Genomic DNA, 17,812 nt, shown 5'->3' on the forward strand with positions numbered 1-17,812 from the left:
TTCCAATCTGGTTGATTCTGTGATTACTTTTCCTTAGGACTTCCTGTGATATTTCCTGTTCTAGATCCCTAATTGTTTTTCTCCTTAACTTGAAAGGGACATCAAGAGCAAGAATGTGCTGCTGAAAAACAACCTGACAGCTTGCATTGCTGATTTCGGGCTAGCTTTAAAGTTTGAAGCTGGGAAGTCTGCAGGAGACACCCACGGACAGGTAAACAGGGATTTATTCCCAGGAATGACACAGCATGTGAACAGGAATTCCCCTTCAGACTCACTGCATGGCTTTTTCCCCCTTACTCTCATCCTCACTGTAGAATTTGGACAAGTCTTGCCATACTTAATTAATTCCTGCTCAGAGACTAAGGAATGAACCTTCCAAGGTTCAGTCCTGAGCAAGGAATAACAGCCCTGGCTGCTCTGGAGGAGCAGGCACAGCCCTGGTGTGCAGTGCACTGTGTCTGGCCCAGCTGCAGTGCTGTCTGTGCTGGGGTTGGTGCTCCTGTACCAGTTTTGCTCCTGCCCTTCCCTTCCAGGTCGGCACACGCAGGTACATGGCTCCAGAGGTCCTAGAAGGTGCTATCAACTTCCAAAGGGATGCATTCCTGAGGATAGACATGTATGCCATGGGACTGGTCCTCTGGGAGCTGGCGTCGCGCTGCACTGCGGCTGATGGTGAGCACTGGGCTGGACCCCGGGAAATATTCCCTGGGGAGGCAGAGAGGGAGGAGGTGATCCCATGTTTTCAGTGGAATGTCACCAGGGGGTGGTGGTAGAGGTGGTTTAGTGGGAAGTGACCAACCCCAGGGTCAGGTACTCACTGGGGTTTAGTGTCCTCAGGGTTTGTGTCCCGTGTGAGATTCCTGGTGTGTTCCTTCTTGGTCATGGTAAGGGAGAGAATTCCTGGGGATCTCCTCACCTAACACATCTGCTTTGCTCTTAAGTTCAGCCTCCAGTGCAGTTTCAGTATGAAATCAAGTGTCTTGCAAATGGAGATCTCATTCAGGGGCTCAGAACAAGTGAGGATGAACCAAGGGCAAGGAGAAAGCTGAAAAATACTTGGGGGGAAGTTGCAATTTCAGTCCAGTTTTTAAAGCAGGGAAATGCCCTCAGTAAATGGGACTGTTTCACCTGGGCTAGGGGTGTTGTGTGTCCAGAGCTCTCCCAGGAGAGCCTGGTGCAGCCCACAGGTATCCACAGAGAAATCCAAACCAGTTGGGATCCTGATCATGGCCCTGACATCCATAACATTTTCTTATTTGCCCTTAATGGAACCAGCTTTGGTGGATTACCTTGTTTCTGTCCTCTCCAGGCCCCGTGGACGAGTACATGCTGCCATTTGAAGAGGAGATTGGCCAACATCCCTCCCTCGAGGACATGCAGGAAGTTGTAGTTCATAAAAAGAAGAGACCTGTCCTGAGAGAGTGTTGGCAGAAACATTCTGTGAGTGTTACCAACCCATTGCCCCAGGGATTTGAGTTTTAGATTGTGTCCATCTGTGCAGTGTCCAAACTCCAGATCTTGGGAAGAGCTTAGTAATTCTGGTGGGAATTCAATGGGCTCTAAACTGATCTGTTGTTCATAGTCTTTAAAATAGTCTTTCTGTTCAGTTTTTTGGTGAGAGAAGAGATTGCTGAGAGTTCCTTCTCACTGAAGTGTCACTTGATGGCTGAAGAACTCACCTCAGTGTGAGCTCTTTAAAATGCCATGACAACTTCACCACCAGAACTGCAGCACTGGGGGGAGGAAGGATTTACTCACTGTGGGATGGTTTAAATAGTGTGGAATAAATCAGGGCTGAGGCACCATGGGATGCTCCAGGTTCAGCCCCAAACCTGGAATCACTGCTGGGTTCAGCTTTGGCAGGTGTTCCTTAGAGCCAGGGAATCATCAGGGTTGGAGGAGACCTCTAAGATCACCCAGTCCAACCCTTAACCTGTCACTGCTGGAACCCCTAAACCCTAAACCAGATCCTCCAGTGCCACATCAGACACCTCTGAAACTCCTCCAGGGATGGTGACTGCACCACCTCCCTGGGCAACCTATTCCAATTCCAGTATCATAGAACCATCAGAGTTGGAGGAGACCTCTAAGATCACCCAGTCCAACCCTTAACCTGTCACTGCTGGAACCCCTAAACCCTAAACCAGATCCTCCAGTGCCACATCAGACACCTCTGAAACTCCTCCAGGGATGGTGACTGCACCACCTCCCTGGGCAGTATCCCAGTGCCCTCCCATGGTGTCTCTGAGGCTGTTTCCCCTGAGAGCTGTGTGTGTCCTGCAGGGCATGGCGATGCTGTGCGAGACCATCGAGGAGTGCTGGGATCACGACGCCGAGGCCAGGCTGTCCGCGGGGTGTGTGGAGGAGAGGATCATCCAGATGCAAAAACTCACTAACATTATAACCACAGAGGACATCGTGACTGTGGTCACAATGGTGACAAACGTTGACTTTCCTCCCAAAGAATCCAGTCTATGATAGTTGCACTGGTCGTGGAACTGACCACAGGACTCTCCACTGGAGCTGCTCTGGCGCGGCCGTCGGTGCCGGTCTGGGTGACCCGAACGGTAAGTCTCTCTGGAACATCAGCAAGAGGTGTTGATCCTTTGTTTGCCCTTTGTCCCCAACGTGGATCCATGAGACTTTCAGCATTCCCTGCTTACACCTGAAGGACATCTGACTGAGAACCCCTAACGTGCATTAAGGAACTTTAGCTGAAGAACACAGACCTGTCCGGGCTAACGAGCGTGCGAAACACTGACATCCGATGGCTTAAACTCCCTATCAGAAGAGACTAATTCCTTAAATGAACTACTGTTATTTTTTTTAAATCAAAACATTTCATTTCAGATTTAAAAAAAAAGAAAAACCCAACAGGACAAAAACAAAACAAAACAAAAAAAAAAGGGTAACTTGTTTTTATTGCATTTGCTGTTGTTTCTAAAAATGACTATTGTAATGCGACTACGACACAGCTTGTGAATGTTCCGTGTGCTGCTGTTCCGTGTACAGAGACAAGAGTAACCGAGTGGGATAGAGCAAAGAGGCTTCCAAGTATTACTTAACCTCCCTCAACAAGGTATACCTCAGCTCCACCTGGCTAAATGATGAGTGACAACACTAATTGGGATAATAAACGGCTCCGTGTTTTGTAAATGATGTATTCCCAATCCCTGTGTTATTTAAGAAGGGCGAAGCTCCGTTGCCCCCTGGAAGTGGCCATTCCTAGAGCAGTGTTTTTAGCCTTTCCTTGTACTAGCTTGTTGTGTATAAAACAGAGAAAAAGTGCTGTTTATTGACAGAGAATTCCCTCTTTTAGTTGAAAGCTTTTCCCCTCCGTTTCCCAGAGTATCTCATCCATTTATTTAACTGAAGACTATTTAGGTTTGCTGTGTCTGAGGAATATTTGAGAACTTAAGCATGATTTTTTATTTTTTTTTTTGGTTCCTTTTCTGTGAGCTGTGACACTGGAAAGCTCCTTGTTGTTTTTTTTTGTTTCCAAACGAGTCTTTTTGCTATTTATGTTGGTGCCGAGGTCGCGTGTTCCCCGTTCCTGCCAAACGTGGGCTCTGTGTCACTGTTTCAGGATCACCTCAGGAAGCTCAGTTATCCCCAATTCCTTACTCTCTGCTTGGAGATGTGCAACTTCCCTGCACTCACAGCTTGGTGCCATCCTATGGAGTACAACCCACTCCCTCTGATCCACAGGTTCACACTTCTGGCCACAGATTCCAAACGTTACCAATTTCAGGGATAATTCAGTTCTGCTCACAGTATGCCAAGACCATTTGGAGGTAACGAATATCCATAGCACAGACTCACCAAAAAAAATGAGGAAAAACATGGGAATTGCTTTCCCAGCTCCCAGGTTGGAGTTCAGGGTGTCACACCTGATGTTGGAATCACAGTGAGTGGCAGATGGGAGCCCAAGTGCTCCTCCCAAGTCCTGTCTCACTGTGTTTAGTGGATCCTTTACCCAAAATTCCAGGTGCAATCCATGCTGGAACCCCCTGGAGCACAGACCCGACGGCGACACGTGGTGTGCTGTGTGTCCTTGTTCTCCACGTGTGTCCACAGCCAGGGAATTTGGGAAGCAGCAGGTGGGATCAGTGGATGTGTGTGGATTCATCCTCTGGAGCAGTGGGATGTGATGGAGAAAGCAGAGCCAGGTCAGCACTCTCTGGGCTGATGTTCCACCCAGGAGCTGCTGTGTGGCTGTTGGTGCCATCTGTGCCCAGGGGGAAAGGGAGAGGATCCAGTTTGTGCTGCTTCTTTGCTGGACACTTCCCTTTTGCTTCCATTTTCATGTCCCTCCCCACAGGCAGCAGGATAGGAATGAGCTGCTGAGTTCTGAACAAACCCCAGTCCAGGAGCCTCTGAGCTCCCAAAGTTTGAATCCTTTACTGGCAAAAATGGAGTAAATTAATTTAATCATGTGCAATCAAGCTCTGATCCAAGAGTTGTACCAAATGCGTGTTCCCCTCAGCCTGGAGCCATGGGGGCTCAGGGTCAAACCTGCCTTGGCCTTCCTGGATTTTAACAGTGTAATACTGTGGTGTCATGGGAAAAGGCTCTTTGGTGAAAATGCTCTTCAGCTGGTAAAATGAGCTCCCCAGGGCTGGTCTGGCCCAGCTGTTCTCACAGAGCTTAATGCTCACTGAGAGCATTGAAGGGTCAGTGGTGCCAGAGCCAACTGCAGAGCATGAAATGAGTTGAGGTGCCAGAGCAGCACTTTGGGTCGAGGGCAGGATCCAGGGAGTTGGGTGTTGTTTGGGAATAGCCTGGCACTGTTTCCCTGCAGGCAGTGACCCTCCCTGTCCTGTGGCTCCTGAGAAACACTAACTTTGAGCACAGTCCCAGCTGGCTCTGGGCTGGGACATGAGCCCCTTCCTGGGCCAGGTGTTGTTTTTATGTGTGTGAGAGGGTGAGAAGTTCCTGTCCCGTGTCCTGCACGACTTTGTACTACATGTACCAAAACTCCACCCTGGGGATGGAGATTCCCAACCCACTTGGTGTAGTTTTCCTGTCCAGCTTTCCATGTGCTAACTGAGATGTAACCAGAGTGATGAGACTTGTCCTGCTCCCAGCAGCACTGACAGAATCACTAGGGTCACCCCTTGGCTCCTTTTCCAGCTTTTTTAAGCCTTTTTTTGAAGACATTTCCGTTCATCAGGAACACTTGGTACAAAACACAGGAAGCTGCAATACACATCCATGGGCAAACCGACTCCAGTAGCATCCCTGATGGAACACCAGTTACCTCAGATACTCAACCAGCAGGACTGCTTTGGTTTCCCTCTTGGTTTTATTTTTTTAGAGCTGTTTTACCACATTCTCTTCGTTACCTCTCGAGAGTTTGGTGAGCGATGATGACTTTAACTTTCCTCTTTGTACTTGTCAGTGTTTGGGCACAGGTTGTTGTACTACTGTCAGAAGGCACTTGCTGTTTTCCTGCAAGTGCCCCCCAAAAAACCAACCAACCAACCCCCCCTTGCCCTCCAGAAAGTGATTGTTAAATATTGTACAAATACAAATGTATACTCTGCCCTCTTCCCCAGCGGGAAAATAAACAATGTGACTACTCTGATTGCAAATGCCTCAGTTCAACTTGTCTTCCTGCACAGGGGCTGGAGCCAGAGTTCCTCCTGCAGAGGCTGCTGGAGCCTGAGGTAAGGGGCTGAATGGACAAAGCAACTCCTTCCACATGAGCTGCCTGTCCCACTTCTCCTCCTTCCCATTTTACAGGGCCACCTGGAATTGCATTCCCACAAAGCAGAGTTGGGTTGGCTGAATCAACACTTTGCTTCCTGGAGAAATGCAGGAAAACCTGCACCAACTGTTTGTGTACAGTTTATGTGTATGCAATAATGGCATCACTTACAGGCCCTAAAGATGATCTGAGTCCTGTCCACCCCTAGCCATTCTAGGATTCTATTCCATGCACTGCTCTGCTGATCTTCGGGATGTTCAGCTGTGTAATATCTTTATGAATCAGCAAAGAGAGCAAAGCAAGTCACACTTAGCCTCAAAGGGGCTTTGTGTGACAGCAGAGGAGAGCCTCCAGCATGAAGGCATCACTGGGATTTCATCACAGAATATCCTGAGCTGGAAGGGACACACAGGATCATCAGTCCAACTCCAGGCCCTGCAGGGACACCAACATTCCCACCCTGTGCTTGGGAGTGTTGGCCAAACACTCCCTGAGCTCTGTCAGCCTTGGGGCTGTGCCCACTGCCCTGGGGAGCTGTTCAGTGCCCAAACACCTCTGGGGGAAGAACCTTGTCCTAATATCCAGCCTGAACCTCCCTGGCAGCTCCAACCCTTCCCTCAGGTTTCAGCTCTGCCCAGCTGATGCCACATCCTGCAGCCTCCTTCATATGACATTGCTTTCAGGTAATCTAAGGCTTTAAGGTATGTGTGAGCTCACTTACTGTGCTCAGGGCAGACACCAGGAAGGTCTCTTCTTCACCATGAAGACATCCTGGCAGAACAGGCTGCACAGACCTCTCACTGCCACAGCTGCAGCACCAGTTCCTGCCCCAGGGCTGACAGCAGTCCATGGCAGTGCTCCCAGCTGGCCCTGTCAGCATTCCTGAGCCATCCCTGTGCAGAGAGACACTGGTCACACTTCAGCGCTGCCAACAGCAGGAGGGGGGTTGGACTTGGCACAAAATGCCACCTGTGGCTGGAGCTTGTTGGGATTAAAGGTTTAATTAAGTACATTTTGGTGTGATTAAAGATTTAATTGAGTCATTTTTTTCCATGTCAGATTTGAGGAGGAAAAAGTAGAGTGTGAGCTTTAAAGGGATGGGCTGTGCTGCAGAAGTGACAGCCCCAGAGCAGCACTCGGAGAGGGAGAAGTCCAAAAAGCTTGGATTTCTCCAAGGGAAAACTGTATGCAAGAGAATTTGATGTAGAGCTGAACTAAACCACCTGAGTGAGTGAGTCAGTCACGTTTCTGGACCCTGGAAGGTAACACCAGCTTAGTCTTAATCCCAAACTGATCAGCAAAACGAGCTTCTTCCAAAAACACGAATCCGAACACCCTCCCGTGGGCAAACCTTCCATCTTCTGCAGCTTACACCCCACAGGCTGTGGTGGTGAGGTGCCAGTGGTGCCCCAGCAGCTCAGAGCCAGCTGAGGGAGGAGGCTGCCCACTGCTTGACATCCGTGGGGCAGTTGGGGTACACCTGCAGGGCATCCATGATCTGCTTGTTGTCCAGCTGCAGCCTCATGAGCAGGAACTCGCGCTGCGCTCGCACGCCGGGTCTCTCCAGGGGCTTCACCAGCTCCAGCTGCAGCAAGTGCTCAAATGCCTCAAGAAGAGCAAGTGGAAGGTAAGTCAAGTCATTCCTGCCTGGAGCAGCCACTCCCCAAAACCCTTGTCTGGAGTCTTCCCTACCCCAAAATACCTCAGCTCCCATCGAGGGCTGTGTGACCACCCAGATCTGTGCACTAGGAAATCATCAAACCAGCATCCTAAATACTTGACATCTGTTTCAGGCTTACCTTCATGACAACTGGCTTCTCAAAGTTATACATGCAGTGTGCCTTCCTCTGGATGAACTTCTGGAATTCTGCACCAGGAACAAGGAGAAAAAGTAGGTTAGTGAGGGGAAAATGAGTGACTTGGTGTGTTTGTGAAGTTCAGGCATTTCTCTCACCGTTGTAGACCATCTGGAAGTTAAATGGTTCTCCTTCATAGACCTCATTTAAGTGTTTCATAGCTATGATGAGGCAGATCTCCAGGACAGACAAACCTGGAGGGAAAAACAAGAGCTCCATCAGGAACACAGGCAGTTCTGTCTTTATTTATTTATCTCTCTCTGTGCTGTGTGCTGGAGGCTTCACCCACTTGTGTTATGTAAAAGATTCCAGAATTGGAGAGGCTTGATAAGACAACATTTGTTTTCCATGGATTTGAAGCAAGACTGTTAATAAATGGGCTGTTTCCATGAGCAAGCAGGAAATCTCAGTATGTAACTCAGCATTTATCCACACACACATGGAGAGAGCAGAGTCCATGGAGCAGCTCACACCCACAGGGAATAGTCTGTACAGTGTCTGTGACATCGGGAGAGTTTCGGGGAGGGCCTTGACACTTTCCACACTCCTAAGGAGTATTTTGGGGGAAGGAGCTGAGCTTTACCATGTACAATAGTTGCTTTGGAGTCCATCCTGAGGTGCTTGCTTGCCTCCTGAAGATCTGCTGCAGTGATCAGAGGGTGCTGCACACTCACAGTGCTCACAGCCAACATCTGGAAACAGAGCAGGACACAGTGCTGGGCTTCATTCCTCACTCACAGACAGTTTCTACTTGGAGATGGACTTGTGTTAATCTTAGTGGATCTCTAAGAATGACTTAGAACTGTTTTATACCTCCTTCGGTCCACAGAGCAGCACATTCCATCACTGGAAAGGCCACACAAGAATCTGAAGATTCACTCCCAGGGATGGAGCAGCCACAGCTGCTCTGGACAACCTGTGCCAGTGTCTCAGCACCTCACAGCCAGGAATTCCTTCCCAATATCCCATCCATCCCTGCCCTCTGGCAGTGGGAAGCCATTCCCTGTGTCCTGTCCCTCCATCCCCTCCATCCCTTGTCCCAAGTCCCTCTGCAGCTCTCTTGGAGCTCCTTTAGGCACTGGAAGGAGCTCTAAGGACTTCCTAGAGCTTCTCTTCTCCAGAGTTTGTCCAGAATCTCCTCATCCCTTCTAGAATCTGTATTAGATGAGTCTCTTTCCACAGGCAAAATTCAGGCCATGCTGCAGAAAACAATTGGGAAGCTGAGCCTCAGCTCCAAGGGAGGTTCCTGGTAGCCATCAGCTCTTTTCCTGCCATGGGGACAGAACTGGGTGCCCCAGACTAGAAATAATCTGGACTCTTGTAACAAACTCCAGAGGATTACCAAAAAAGAGGACTGCTCACGCTGTGTGTGTTGGAACTAGAGCAGGAAGTCTGTGATCTAGTTCTCCAAGTGGCTATTAACACTGCTGGGAAGAGCTGTCAGCACTGGAGCCTGGCACAGCCCACTATGGAGCTGGAGGTTCAAATCTGAAGGCTGCACACCACCAGGTACAGTTTGTGGGCTTTTCACGCCCAGAGAACACAGAGATATTTTCAGACAGGTCAATAAGTGTTAGTTGTCTGCTGTGAGGAGTGTTGCTGCTCTCATGTCAGCTCTGTTCAAGCACAGCAGGGAGGGAGGAAGGTGAAGCAAGGAAGACCCTCCAAGGGAACTTAGCTCCTCTGAGGTGATGGGACCAAGTATATTACCAGCAGTTCCTCCTACTGCCTGCACAGGGAGGCACCACTCATTTCTCCTCATGCAGTGAGTTCTTCCTTCTCCCCCTAAGATAACTGGGAAGAGTTGAAGCCACCAAGAAGAGTTCTGGAAGCTTCCTCAGGTCCTTTCTGTCAGGTAACACGGTCATTTGGAAGATCAGAATTAGCTCCTGCCTTGGTATTTCCAGGGATTAGAAGCCTCAAGCCTCCAGCATCTCAAGGTTTAAAAGATGAAGATCACATTTCCTGGGTCAGTGCCACAGGAACAGACAAATTCAGGATGGAAACTGGAGCTCCCTGAGCTGCTCCATGTATGAAACCTCTGGAAAACCAAGTGGTGCTTAACCAGAGAGTTCATGAACTGATTTTATCTGACTCTCTGCATAAGGAGAAACTGGAAGTGATACAAGGCAGCACAAGCCTTGCCTTTCCTGCCCAAAGCCTGCTGACTAAAATCACATTTCAAACAACTGAAAACCCTGAGAGGTGTTCATTAATTACTGTGACTCAAGCAGATATTGGATATATCTATCTCCAAATCCATACCAGGAGCATACGCAGCGAGTGCAGATCTTTGGTGCAGTGGAAAAGGTTCTGCAGCACATCCTTCACAGCCTTGTCCTCTGAGAGATGCTAAAAAAACCAGAAAGTGATATTTGAATCATCTCAGCAAGTCATTTCATACTCACCTGGACAAACCCCAGTGAGTTAACTCTCAGAAAACACTCAGCTTATACTTGGCAATACAGTTCTTCACTTCCAACCTCAACTTCCTGATCTTTTCTGTGACAGTTTTACCTCCAGACTTCTCTGTGATAATTTTATCCCAGACCAAACTCAACCAGTGAAAGGAAATACTAAGGTAAAAGCTTGACACTGATAAACTGGTCTTACTTTAGAGTTTTGACTAAAACCAAATCTAAAAAGCTTGTAATACCTGAACATTCTGATTCCATTTTTGTGCAAAAGCCTCAGAGGGAAACTGAGCAGGAAGAGAAAGCTGTTCCTTAAAGATCTTAATGTACTGCCTGAAATCAAAGGAATTCAGCAGGTAGATCTGTCGGTGGGAGAACCTTGATTTCACTCTCTTCTCCAACAGCTCCAGGATATCCTTGATCAAAAAAAAAATAGAAGGAAAAATAATAATTAAAAAAAAGCAGATGCATTCGGTGCATTCTCTGCTACAGCAAAGACAAATCACCACAGAAAACCAGGCCGAAAAAAGAAAGAATTACTAACTTCTCGGGCTCAGAATGCTCTAAGGAGACCTTTGCTGCCGATTTAATTGCTGTGCCTTGAAAAGCCTAAGCAGCACTTCCCGACCCACGTGACACTGCACATCACCAGATCATTAGTTGCCAGGATACCCAGCAACGTTACTCCACAGATTAGGGAAATAGTTCAGCTGCTCAGGCCTCAAATCAGGATGTTGCAGCCGATCACGGCTCGGGACACCTTGTCTGTGCCGTTGGCAGCTGCCAGGCTGTGTGACTTCTGGCACGCTGGAAGAATACAGCTTAAAAACACCCCAAAAATGCTTAAAAGCCAAAAAAACTGCTCAAAAGCAAGAGCTCTCACCACCTCCAAGGTGGGTGCAGCACTGGAGACTTCCCAAATTACACTGGGGCAGAGCAGGAAGGGGTTCTGCCCCTGCCAGACTCAGGGCAGTGATGAGGCAAAGGGAAAGATTTTTACTAAATGAAGTACTGATTATTCTGTTCTGATCCAGGAATTTGCCCAGCCAAGGATCACCTGACCCAGCCAACCCTGGATTCAAGCTTTGATGGACAAGTCTCCATTGTGTTACAAATTGTATATACATCATCTGTCCACAATTCCCTCTAATGCCTTTATAAAATAAATCACAGGAAATTTAACATGGATCCTAAACACATTTTGAACAGGCTAATATTGCAGGAAAGTTGCCCAACTGAAGTGTTTCAATCATTGTCCTGAGAACCAGGACTTGTTTTTCAGCTCTGTAGGTTAATGTAAATCTGTTCCTACTAACTGCTGATCAAGAAACTGAAATGCCCAGGAAAACACCTCAGTCTCCTAAAAATACAAACCTGCTTCTCTAGCAGGAAAACTGAAGGGTTTGCAGCTTTTTGGTCACTTAAAGTTTGCTGTCAGCACAAATTGTTATTCTTCTATTCTTCCAATTCAAAAGTCAGAGAAATTGATAACTGAGGAATGTCTCTTAGGAAATGAAGGTTCCAGGAGAGAAGAAACCATTCCAACTAAGACAAAGGTCACTTTAAAAACAGCTAAAAACTTCCCAGTGCAATTTCTTACCTGCCTGCAGGTGAGTCCAATGATTGTTACTGGAGTCTGTGCTGACTGGGAGATGTCAAAGAGGTTGTAGAGAAGAGTCTGATTCTTGTGATGGACAAAGAGGTCAAACTCATCCAGTACAAACAGGACTGGGCAGCTGGTGGTTCTCTTTCCTGTGGAAGGTTAGCAGGACAACTTCAGCACCAGTTTCATCTCTGCAGCTCTCACTGATTATGGTTTTAAAACCTCCCAGATTTTCTTTCAGCTCTTAACTAAGCTTTCCTTTCCCAGAGCAAAAAGGAAAATGCAGTGAAGAGCTGGGAAGGTTTTGCAGTACTCTGCCAAGCAGCAGCTCTGATTACAGGGGAAGAGACTCGAGGTACATGTTGGTTCAGTATTATCTGGTTCTGGTATTATTTTGTACCCACGACACATTCTTGGGCCAAGTTTCCTCACACCACTTGTAAAGTAGGTGGAAAAAAATCACATGTGCTAACTTTGCAGTCAAGTGACACACAGAGTTTTACAACAGGGATTATTAGTGTTTACCTTTCCTTAAAGCTTCAAGCAAAAAAAAAACAAGATTTTCAACTGCCCTGCAGAGGGAAGAAAAGAAGTTTCACAATAGGTTTTCAGTGCTGTTCTCAGAATTAACTACAGCAGGGTCAGGTCTGTAATGAAGGAAGTGCAAAACTCTGCTCTCAGAAATGTACAGTGCTACTTATGTTCCATAATCACATCCTCCTCAGGACAACTGATGGTTACACCAGTGGCTGCATCCATCTCCTTTTTTCCAGCCTGAAATCCCCAAACTGCCTCAGACAGGCAAAAATTAGTGATCAGAAAAATGTCTGCAATAAGCTAAATTTCCAAGTAGCTTCATCTTGCCTGAAATAGCTGTTGCCTCCTCATTTTCCAGCTGCACACATGGAAGAAGTGCCACCTAAGGTGTTCCACTGACAGGGAGCAGGATGCAGGTGTTAATTTGCAACTTTATTAGACAGATCAAAGCATCAAACACTCAGGGCAGAACAGGCAATTGCTGTGACATCCTCACACACACTTACACACTCTGCAGCACACCGGGTGTGAGGTGGGAAATAACTGCACTCCAGGAACACAGGCCCTGTCAAAGGTGGCAGAAAAGCCAATTTACTCTCTGACTGGGAGTTACAGAGGTAACAAAGGGAAAGTTTTTATGGAGAAAACATTCCTGCAAGTCCACAACACTCACTGGGTAACAGGCACCAACTTGGGGGAGCTCAGAGCACTGACACAAGTTATGTCACACTCCAGTGTTTAATCTGAAGCACTTTGGTCACTCTCTTTGTGATTGACCTCAGCACTGATCCAAGTGAGTTTCTAATCTTTGGGGAAAGCTCAGTAGAAGCAAATGTTTTAATAGAATCCATGCAAAATGAGAGCTCTGGGAGGCCTGGATAGGCTTCAGTGTGAACTAGAAAAGGCTGAAAATACACTAAAGATCATAGAGCCATAGAATGTTAAGGGGTTGGAATGGAGTTTAGAGATGATCCATTTCCAACCCCTGCCCTGGGCAGGGACACCTCCCACCAGAGCAGGTTGCTCAAGGCTCATCCAACTTGGCTTTGATTCTGCATTTTGGTTGGTTAACTTGCTAACTGTTTGTCCTGAAATGTTAAAAAGAAAATGCTCCATCCTTCTGAACAAAGTCTCTTGTAATGCTTAAGTTTGTTCCATTTAGAGGCTTGTTAAGAGAGACCTTCCATCCTTCCTCCCTCTGTAAGACACAGATTGATGTGCTTTGAACAGTTATCAGGATGCAGTCATACTGACCAACTAGTAACATCCAGCCCTTGTGCAGAACACAGGTGTTTGCTGGCAACCACAACCAATTCTGTCTCCACAAGCTCCATCCTCCAAAGCTAGTTTTCCAGGCAAAGGGTTGTGAGGGAGAGAAGTGAAGATACTTACAAAGACTTTATCCCCAACCACGTTTTCCAGTTTCAGCTGCCTGGTGATCTCCTTCAGGGCCACTCTGTCATTTGTCTGCAGAAGTCCTGGAAGAAGATGATTTCAGTGAAGAACTGGCAGTTCTTCACTTTGAGAGGTCCTGTCTACAGCCACTAGACTTATCCAGAAGCTTCTCTCCCTTTCCAGCCTTGCACAGCTTTGCCTTTTCATCAATTAGACTAGGCAGGGACCTTCCACATCTAATAAGTTACTTAATTTGATTACTAACAGCACAGAAAGTTCTCTTCCTACAAAGACACATAAAGAATTTGGAGCTCACAGACAAACATGCCCATAATTTAGCCTGGACTAAATTGGTGAAACCCAAGTGTTTGTTCAACACATACAACATGCAGAACTGAACACAACATAGCATTAGGCTGTAGGACTTGCCATTCAGGTGAACTTCCAAGAGGTTCTCTCTAACTTGTTTCATTTCCTGGAGGTCTTTCAAGACATGTTTTAATAACTGGGGAAAAAATACAGAATTTCATTATGAGGAGGTTAATGTAACAACAGCAAGGAGAGTGTGCAGAGGGATATCATCAGGTAAGAAACTGCAGTTCATTGGGTAACAATGTTTTTTGGTATTTTCAAGACTCAAGTGTGGTTTCTGAGGGACAATTCTCTGGTGAGTTTCTCAGCAACTCACATTTGCTCCAATTTTCTTGCAGAACAGAGCTCATTACACTTTTCTACAAACAAGAAACCTAAAATCTCTTTCCTGCACTATGACAGTGCTTGTTGCTTACTGATTAACCCATGAATCTGGGAGGCATTTTTACACTGAGGGCTCAACAGCAATAGCAGGTTAATAAGAGAATAATCAAAACATGGGTTTAATTGCAAAGACAACTGTTAGGAACCCAATTTCTCCATCTTGTTATTCAACAGAATCAGCTCACGGTAAGTCCTGGGATGTTTTGGATTTCTATGTAAGACATGACCAACCCTCTCTTTCAAACCAGGCAGGGATGGACCTTCAGCTCCAGCAGCTCCCAGGACTTCAGTGAGGCTTAATCTGCCCTGTCTGAACTCCTAACCCACGTTCCTACCACAGTCTTCCCTGATCCTCGTGGTCCAATGATGAGGGCAGAATTACTCTCTCCATGCAGTATGGTTCTCTTCAGCAGCTCCAGCAAATGTCTGGGTTGAAAACAGCAAGAGGTTAAAAAAAAAAACCAAACCCCAAAGCAGACAACATTCACTGAAAGGAGGGAAAATCCAAGGAGTAAGAGAAACTTGCTACATTTCAGCTTTGCTCTCAGGGCATGCAATAAAGTCCAAAGGGCTGAGCGATCAGAGCTCTTCAAATACTTTAAAATATTAAACCTTGCAGGAGCTGAGAGTATCACTAATTCATCAAGCTCAGCAGTTCTCCACTGTGCAATGATTCCTTTCTCTTCTGTGCTACCACTACAGCTCACCAAAAAGGAAGGCTGGAAAAGATGTTGAAGGAAAACCTCGACAGCAGGAAAAATGAATCATCTAGTGGAATATATGAATTTTGACAATCTCCATAAAGCTGATTCTGTGGGAAATTTAGGCACTCAAAGCTTGGGAATGGTAACAACACGGAACTTCATTTTCTACTGCCAACCAAAAGGGACAAAGAACAACTCAAAATCATCTTCAGATCTTCAGACTCATCACCTAGTACCACATTTAAAGTGCTTACAGAAACTACTGACATCTCCAATGGCTTACAAATCATTTATATGCTTTGGTTTTCCACTTGGAATACTGACACCATGAAATTACTTCTAAGGGAGTGAGAATCAGGTCATTACACAAAGCTCTGGAACAAGTGTCAAAATTATCTCAAAAAAAAAGAGGTATTTCAGGAATTAGAGATTTGAAACCAGGAAAGGGAATCCAAAACTCAGAACCAGACAAAACCAAAAAGTATAAAACCTCCTTAAATCTGAGGCTGCAGGTCAAGTCAGTCTGTGTAACTCAGACAAGAAGCAGGAAGTTCTGCCTCCACCTGATTTTTTTCCTCTGTAGCTAGCCCAGAAAGGAATTAGCACGTGAGCTGCTCACCCACCTGTACTGCTGCTCCATTGCAAACAGTTTTCCAGTAGCACAGTGGGGACAGAATCTTTCACGCAGAATTTTCTGTGCCTATGGATAGAACCAAGAGCAAGACAAACCTTCAGTGCTTCCAACACCAGAATGTTCCCACAAGGTAAACATGGCAATAAAATAATAGTAGAACATATATATATTCCTGTAGTGTTACAAACACTCTGTGACCTGTAAATTTTAAATGCCATCAATTATAACAGGGGTGTTGAAAACAAGGATGAAGTTGCAGTAGGCAGAATATTGTATAAATGTCACATAAAAGAGAAAGGTCAATTACATTATATCATTTTGTCACCAAAATTACATCAGTAGTTCATCACCTGAGTCATAGCTCTGACTTACTGTGTGATATGTTAAAACAGTTACCACCTGCCTGAAATCAAACATGACCCACTTGGTTAACCCCCAGATCTTCAGTGAATACACTTCTTGCTCCTCTCACAACAACTTTCAGCCAAGCATTGGAGAGGATCAGTTTAAAGTTTTCTCAGAGACTCAGTTCAGACACCTTGTTCCTCAGAGTCTGGAAGAAGTGTGAAACTGAAGCCGATCTCTTGCTTGCAGAGGATGAAATGAAGTCTATCCAGCTTGAGTTTTGGAAGTTCAAAGTGCAGAGTGGATACAGAGACTTGAGCTACTCATTTGGATGTATTGCTTGGGATACCCTTAGATCTCTGTCTGTGCTGATTTCTGGTTTTCATGTTAAAAACTGCCAGTTAAAATTCCATTTTCAATTCCCAAACAGCCAAACTTCAGCATCACAGCAATTTCTTCCTGCTACTTCATTAGCTGAAGGAAAATTGGGCAATCCCAATGTTTCAGAATTTACAGGACTCTCTACTACTGCTTCCCCATCCCAAAACACCTGTGTTTTATAGCACTGGGAATCCAGTGTCAGTGCTCATTGTCAACCAATTTCAGAGATTCGACTGCAAACTGTTAATGATTTTCCTCTAAAATCCCATTTGAGCATGTTTCAGTCTATGTCCAGCTGCCATGAAATCTAATAACATCATTACCATGCACACCTGGGTCACTGCTCTTCCATCTTTTTCTAACACTTGGCTAATTCAGAATTAGTGATGGAATGAAATGAAATCAATAATCTGAACAGTCATCACTGTTCTTCTGCAAGTGAAAAGGTTTTCCTCCTGTTTTACAGGTAAATGAAGGAAAGAGAGAAAAATATAAGAAATCACTGACCCAGAGGTAATTCTTTACCACAGTTTTGAAGCAGCCACTTGGAGAAAACAGGTTAAAGCACAAGCAAACAAACTGAAAATTGACTTGGCAGCTGCTAAAAAAAAAAGTCACCTGGATTCTGGTTTGCTCTACAAACTGGAAGGTAAAGGATCTAATTAGATAACAAGCAAAAAGAGAAAGCACAAGGCCATTTTTTAACTGCTTTATTAAGACTCTAAAAAGGAGATTATTACTGTCAGACTTGAAGCAATTTGAGAGAAGCTGAAAAGAACAAACACATAAAAACATTTACAGCCCTGAAAGTTACATCGAGTATCTGCGCAAGTCTTTTTAACTGACCTAGTAAAAACATATGGAATTAGAAAGATGGAAAAGTTCTCCCCCTGGAAACCAAAGCCATTCACAAAGGTGGCACTGACCTGTGACACGTGCTCAGCACTCTCCCTACAGTTCTCCTTCAGCTTGCGCTTACTCATGGCAGAGTTTCATCTGCAAAGGAGAAAGAGAAGGTAAAGGTTAGACTAAATGACATTATTTTCCACACCATGTCAGTTCAAAACTGCACTCGGATGTTAGCCAAGTTAACTCAGCAAACATAAGGCAGATGTTTCATGGAATCACAGTGTGTTCAGGGGTTGGGATGGAGCTTAGAGATGATCCAGCCCCAACCCCTGCCCTGGGCAGGGACACCTCCCAGCAGAGCAGGTTGCTCAAGGCTTTATCCAACCTGGCTGTGAACACTGCCAGGGTTGGGGCAGCCACAGCCTCCCTGGGCAACCTGGGACAGTGTCTCACCACCAGAACAGCATAAACTTCTTCCTGACACCTAACCTAAATTTCCCTCTTGCAATTTCTCCCCATTACTCCTTGCCCTGTCCCTGCAGCTCCTAACACAGATCTCTCTGCAGCTTCCCTGGAGCCCCTTCAGCTCCTGGAAGGTGCTCTGAGGTCTCCACACAACCTTCTCTTC

General features: G+C 46.1%; 2 protein-coding genes across 2 annotated transcripts; one reads left to right on the forward strand and one right to left on the reverse strand.

The window, feature by feature from the left end:
• Window positions 1–96: 96 nt before the first annotated feature.
• LOC103800112 (activin receptor type-2A) lies at window positions 97–2,862 on the forward strand (the record flags this gene model as incomplete). The annotated part of the gene is made up of 4 exons (XM_009072475.1): window positions 97–211; window positions 534–672; window positions 1,310–1,440; window positions 2,284–2,862. Coding segments are annotated over 4 exons (580 nt in total), but the record flags the coding sequence as incomplete, so codon positions are not given.
• A 4,265-nt stretch (window positions 2,863–7,127) lies between these two features.
• On the reverse strand, window positions 7,128–17,318 carry ORC4 (origin recognition complex, subunit 4). Its single transcript, XM_009072474.1, has 14 exons — window positions 17,262–17,318; window positions 15,599–15,675; window positions 14,607–14,697; window positions 13,945–14,020; window positions 13,513–13,598; window positions 12,679–12,685; window positions 12,109–12,150; window positions 11,581–11,732; window positions 10,223–10,396; window positions 9,832–9,918; window positions 8,150–8,258; window positions 7,665–7,760; window positions 7,510–7,577; window positions 7,128–7,316 (listed from the first exon to the last, which is right to left on the reverse strand). Exons 1-14 carry the CDS (start codon window positions 17,316–17,318, stop codon window positions 7,128–7,130), a joined length of 1,311 nt encoding a protein of 436 aa, XP_009070722.1.
• Window positions 17,319–17,812: the final 494 nt, after the last annotated feature.

Source organism: Acanthisitta chloris, unplaced genomic scaffold, assembly GCF_000695815.1.
Source record: "Acanthisitta chloris isolate BGI_N310 unplaced genomic scaffold, ASM69581v1 scaffold44993, whole genome shotgun sequence".
Lineage (NCBI taxonomy): Eukaryota > Metazoa > Chordata > Aves > Passeriformes > Acanthisittidae > Acanthisitta > Acanthisitta chloris.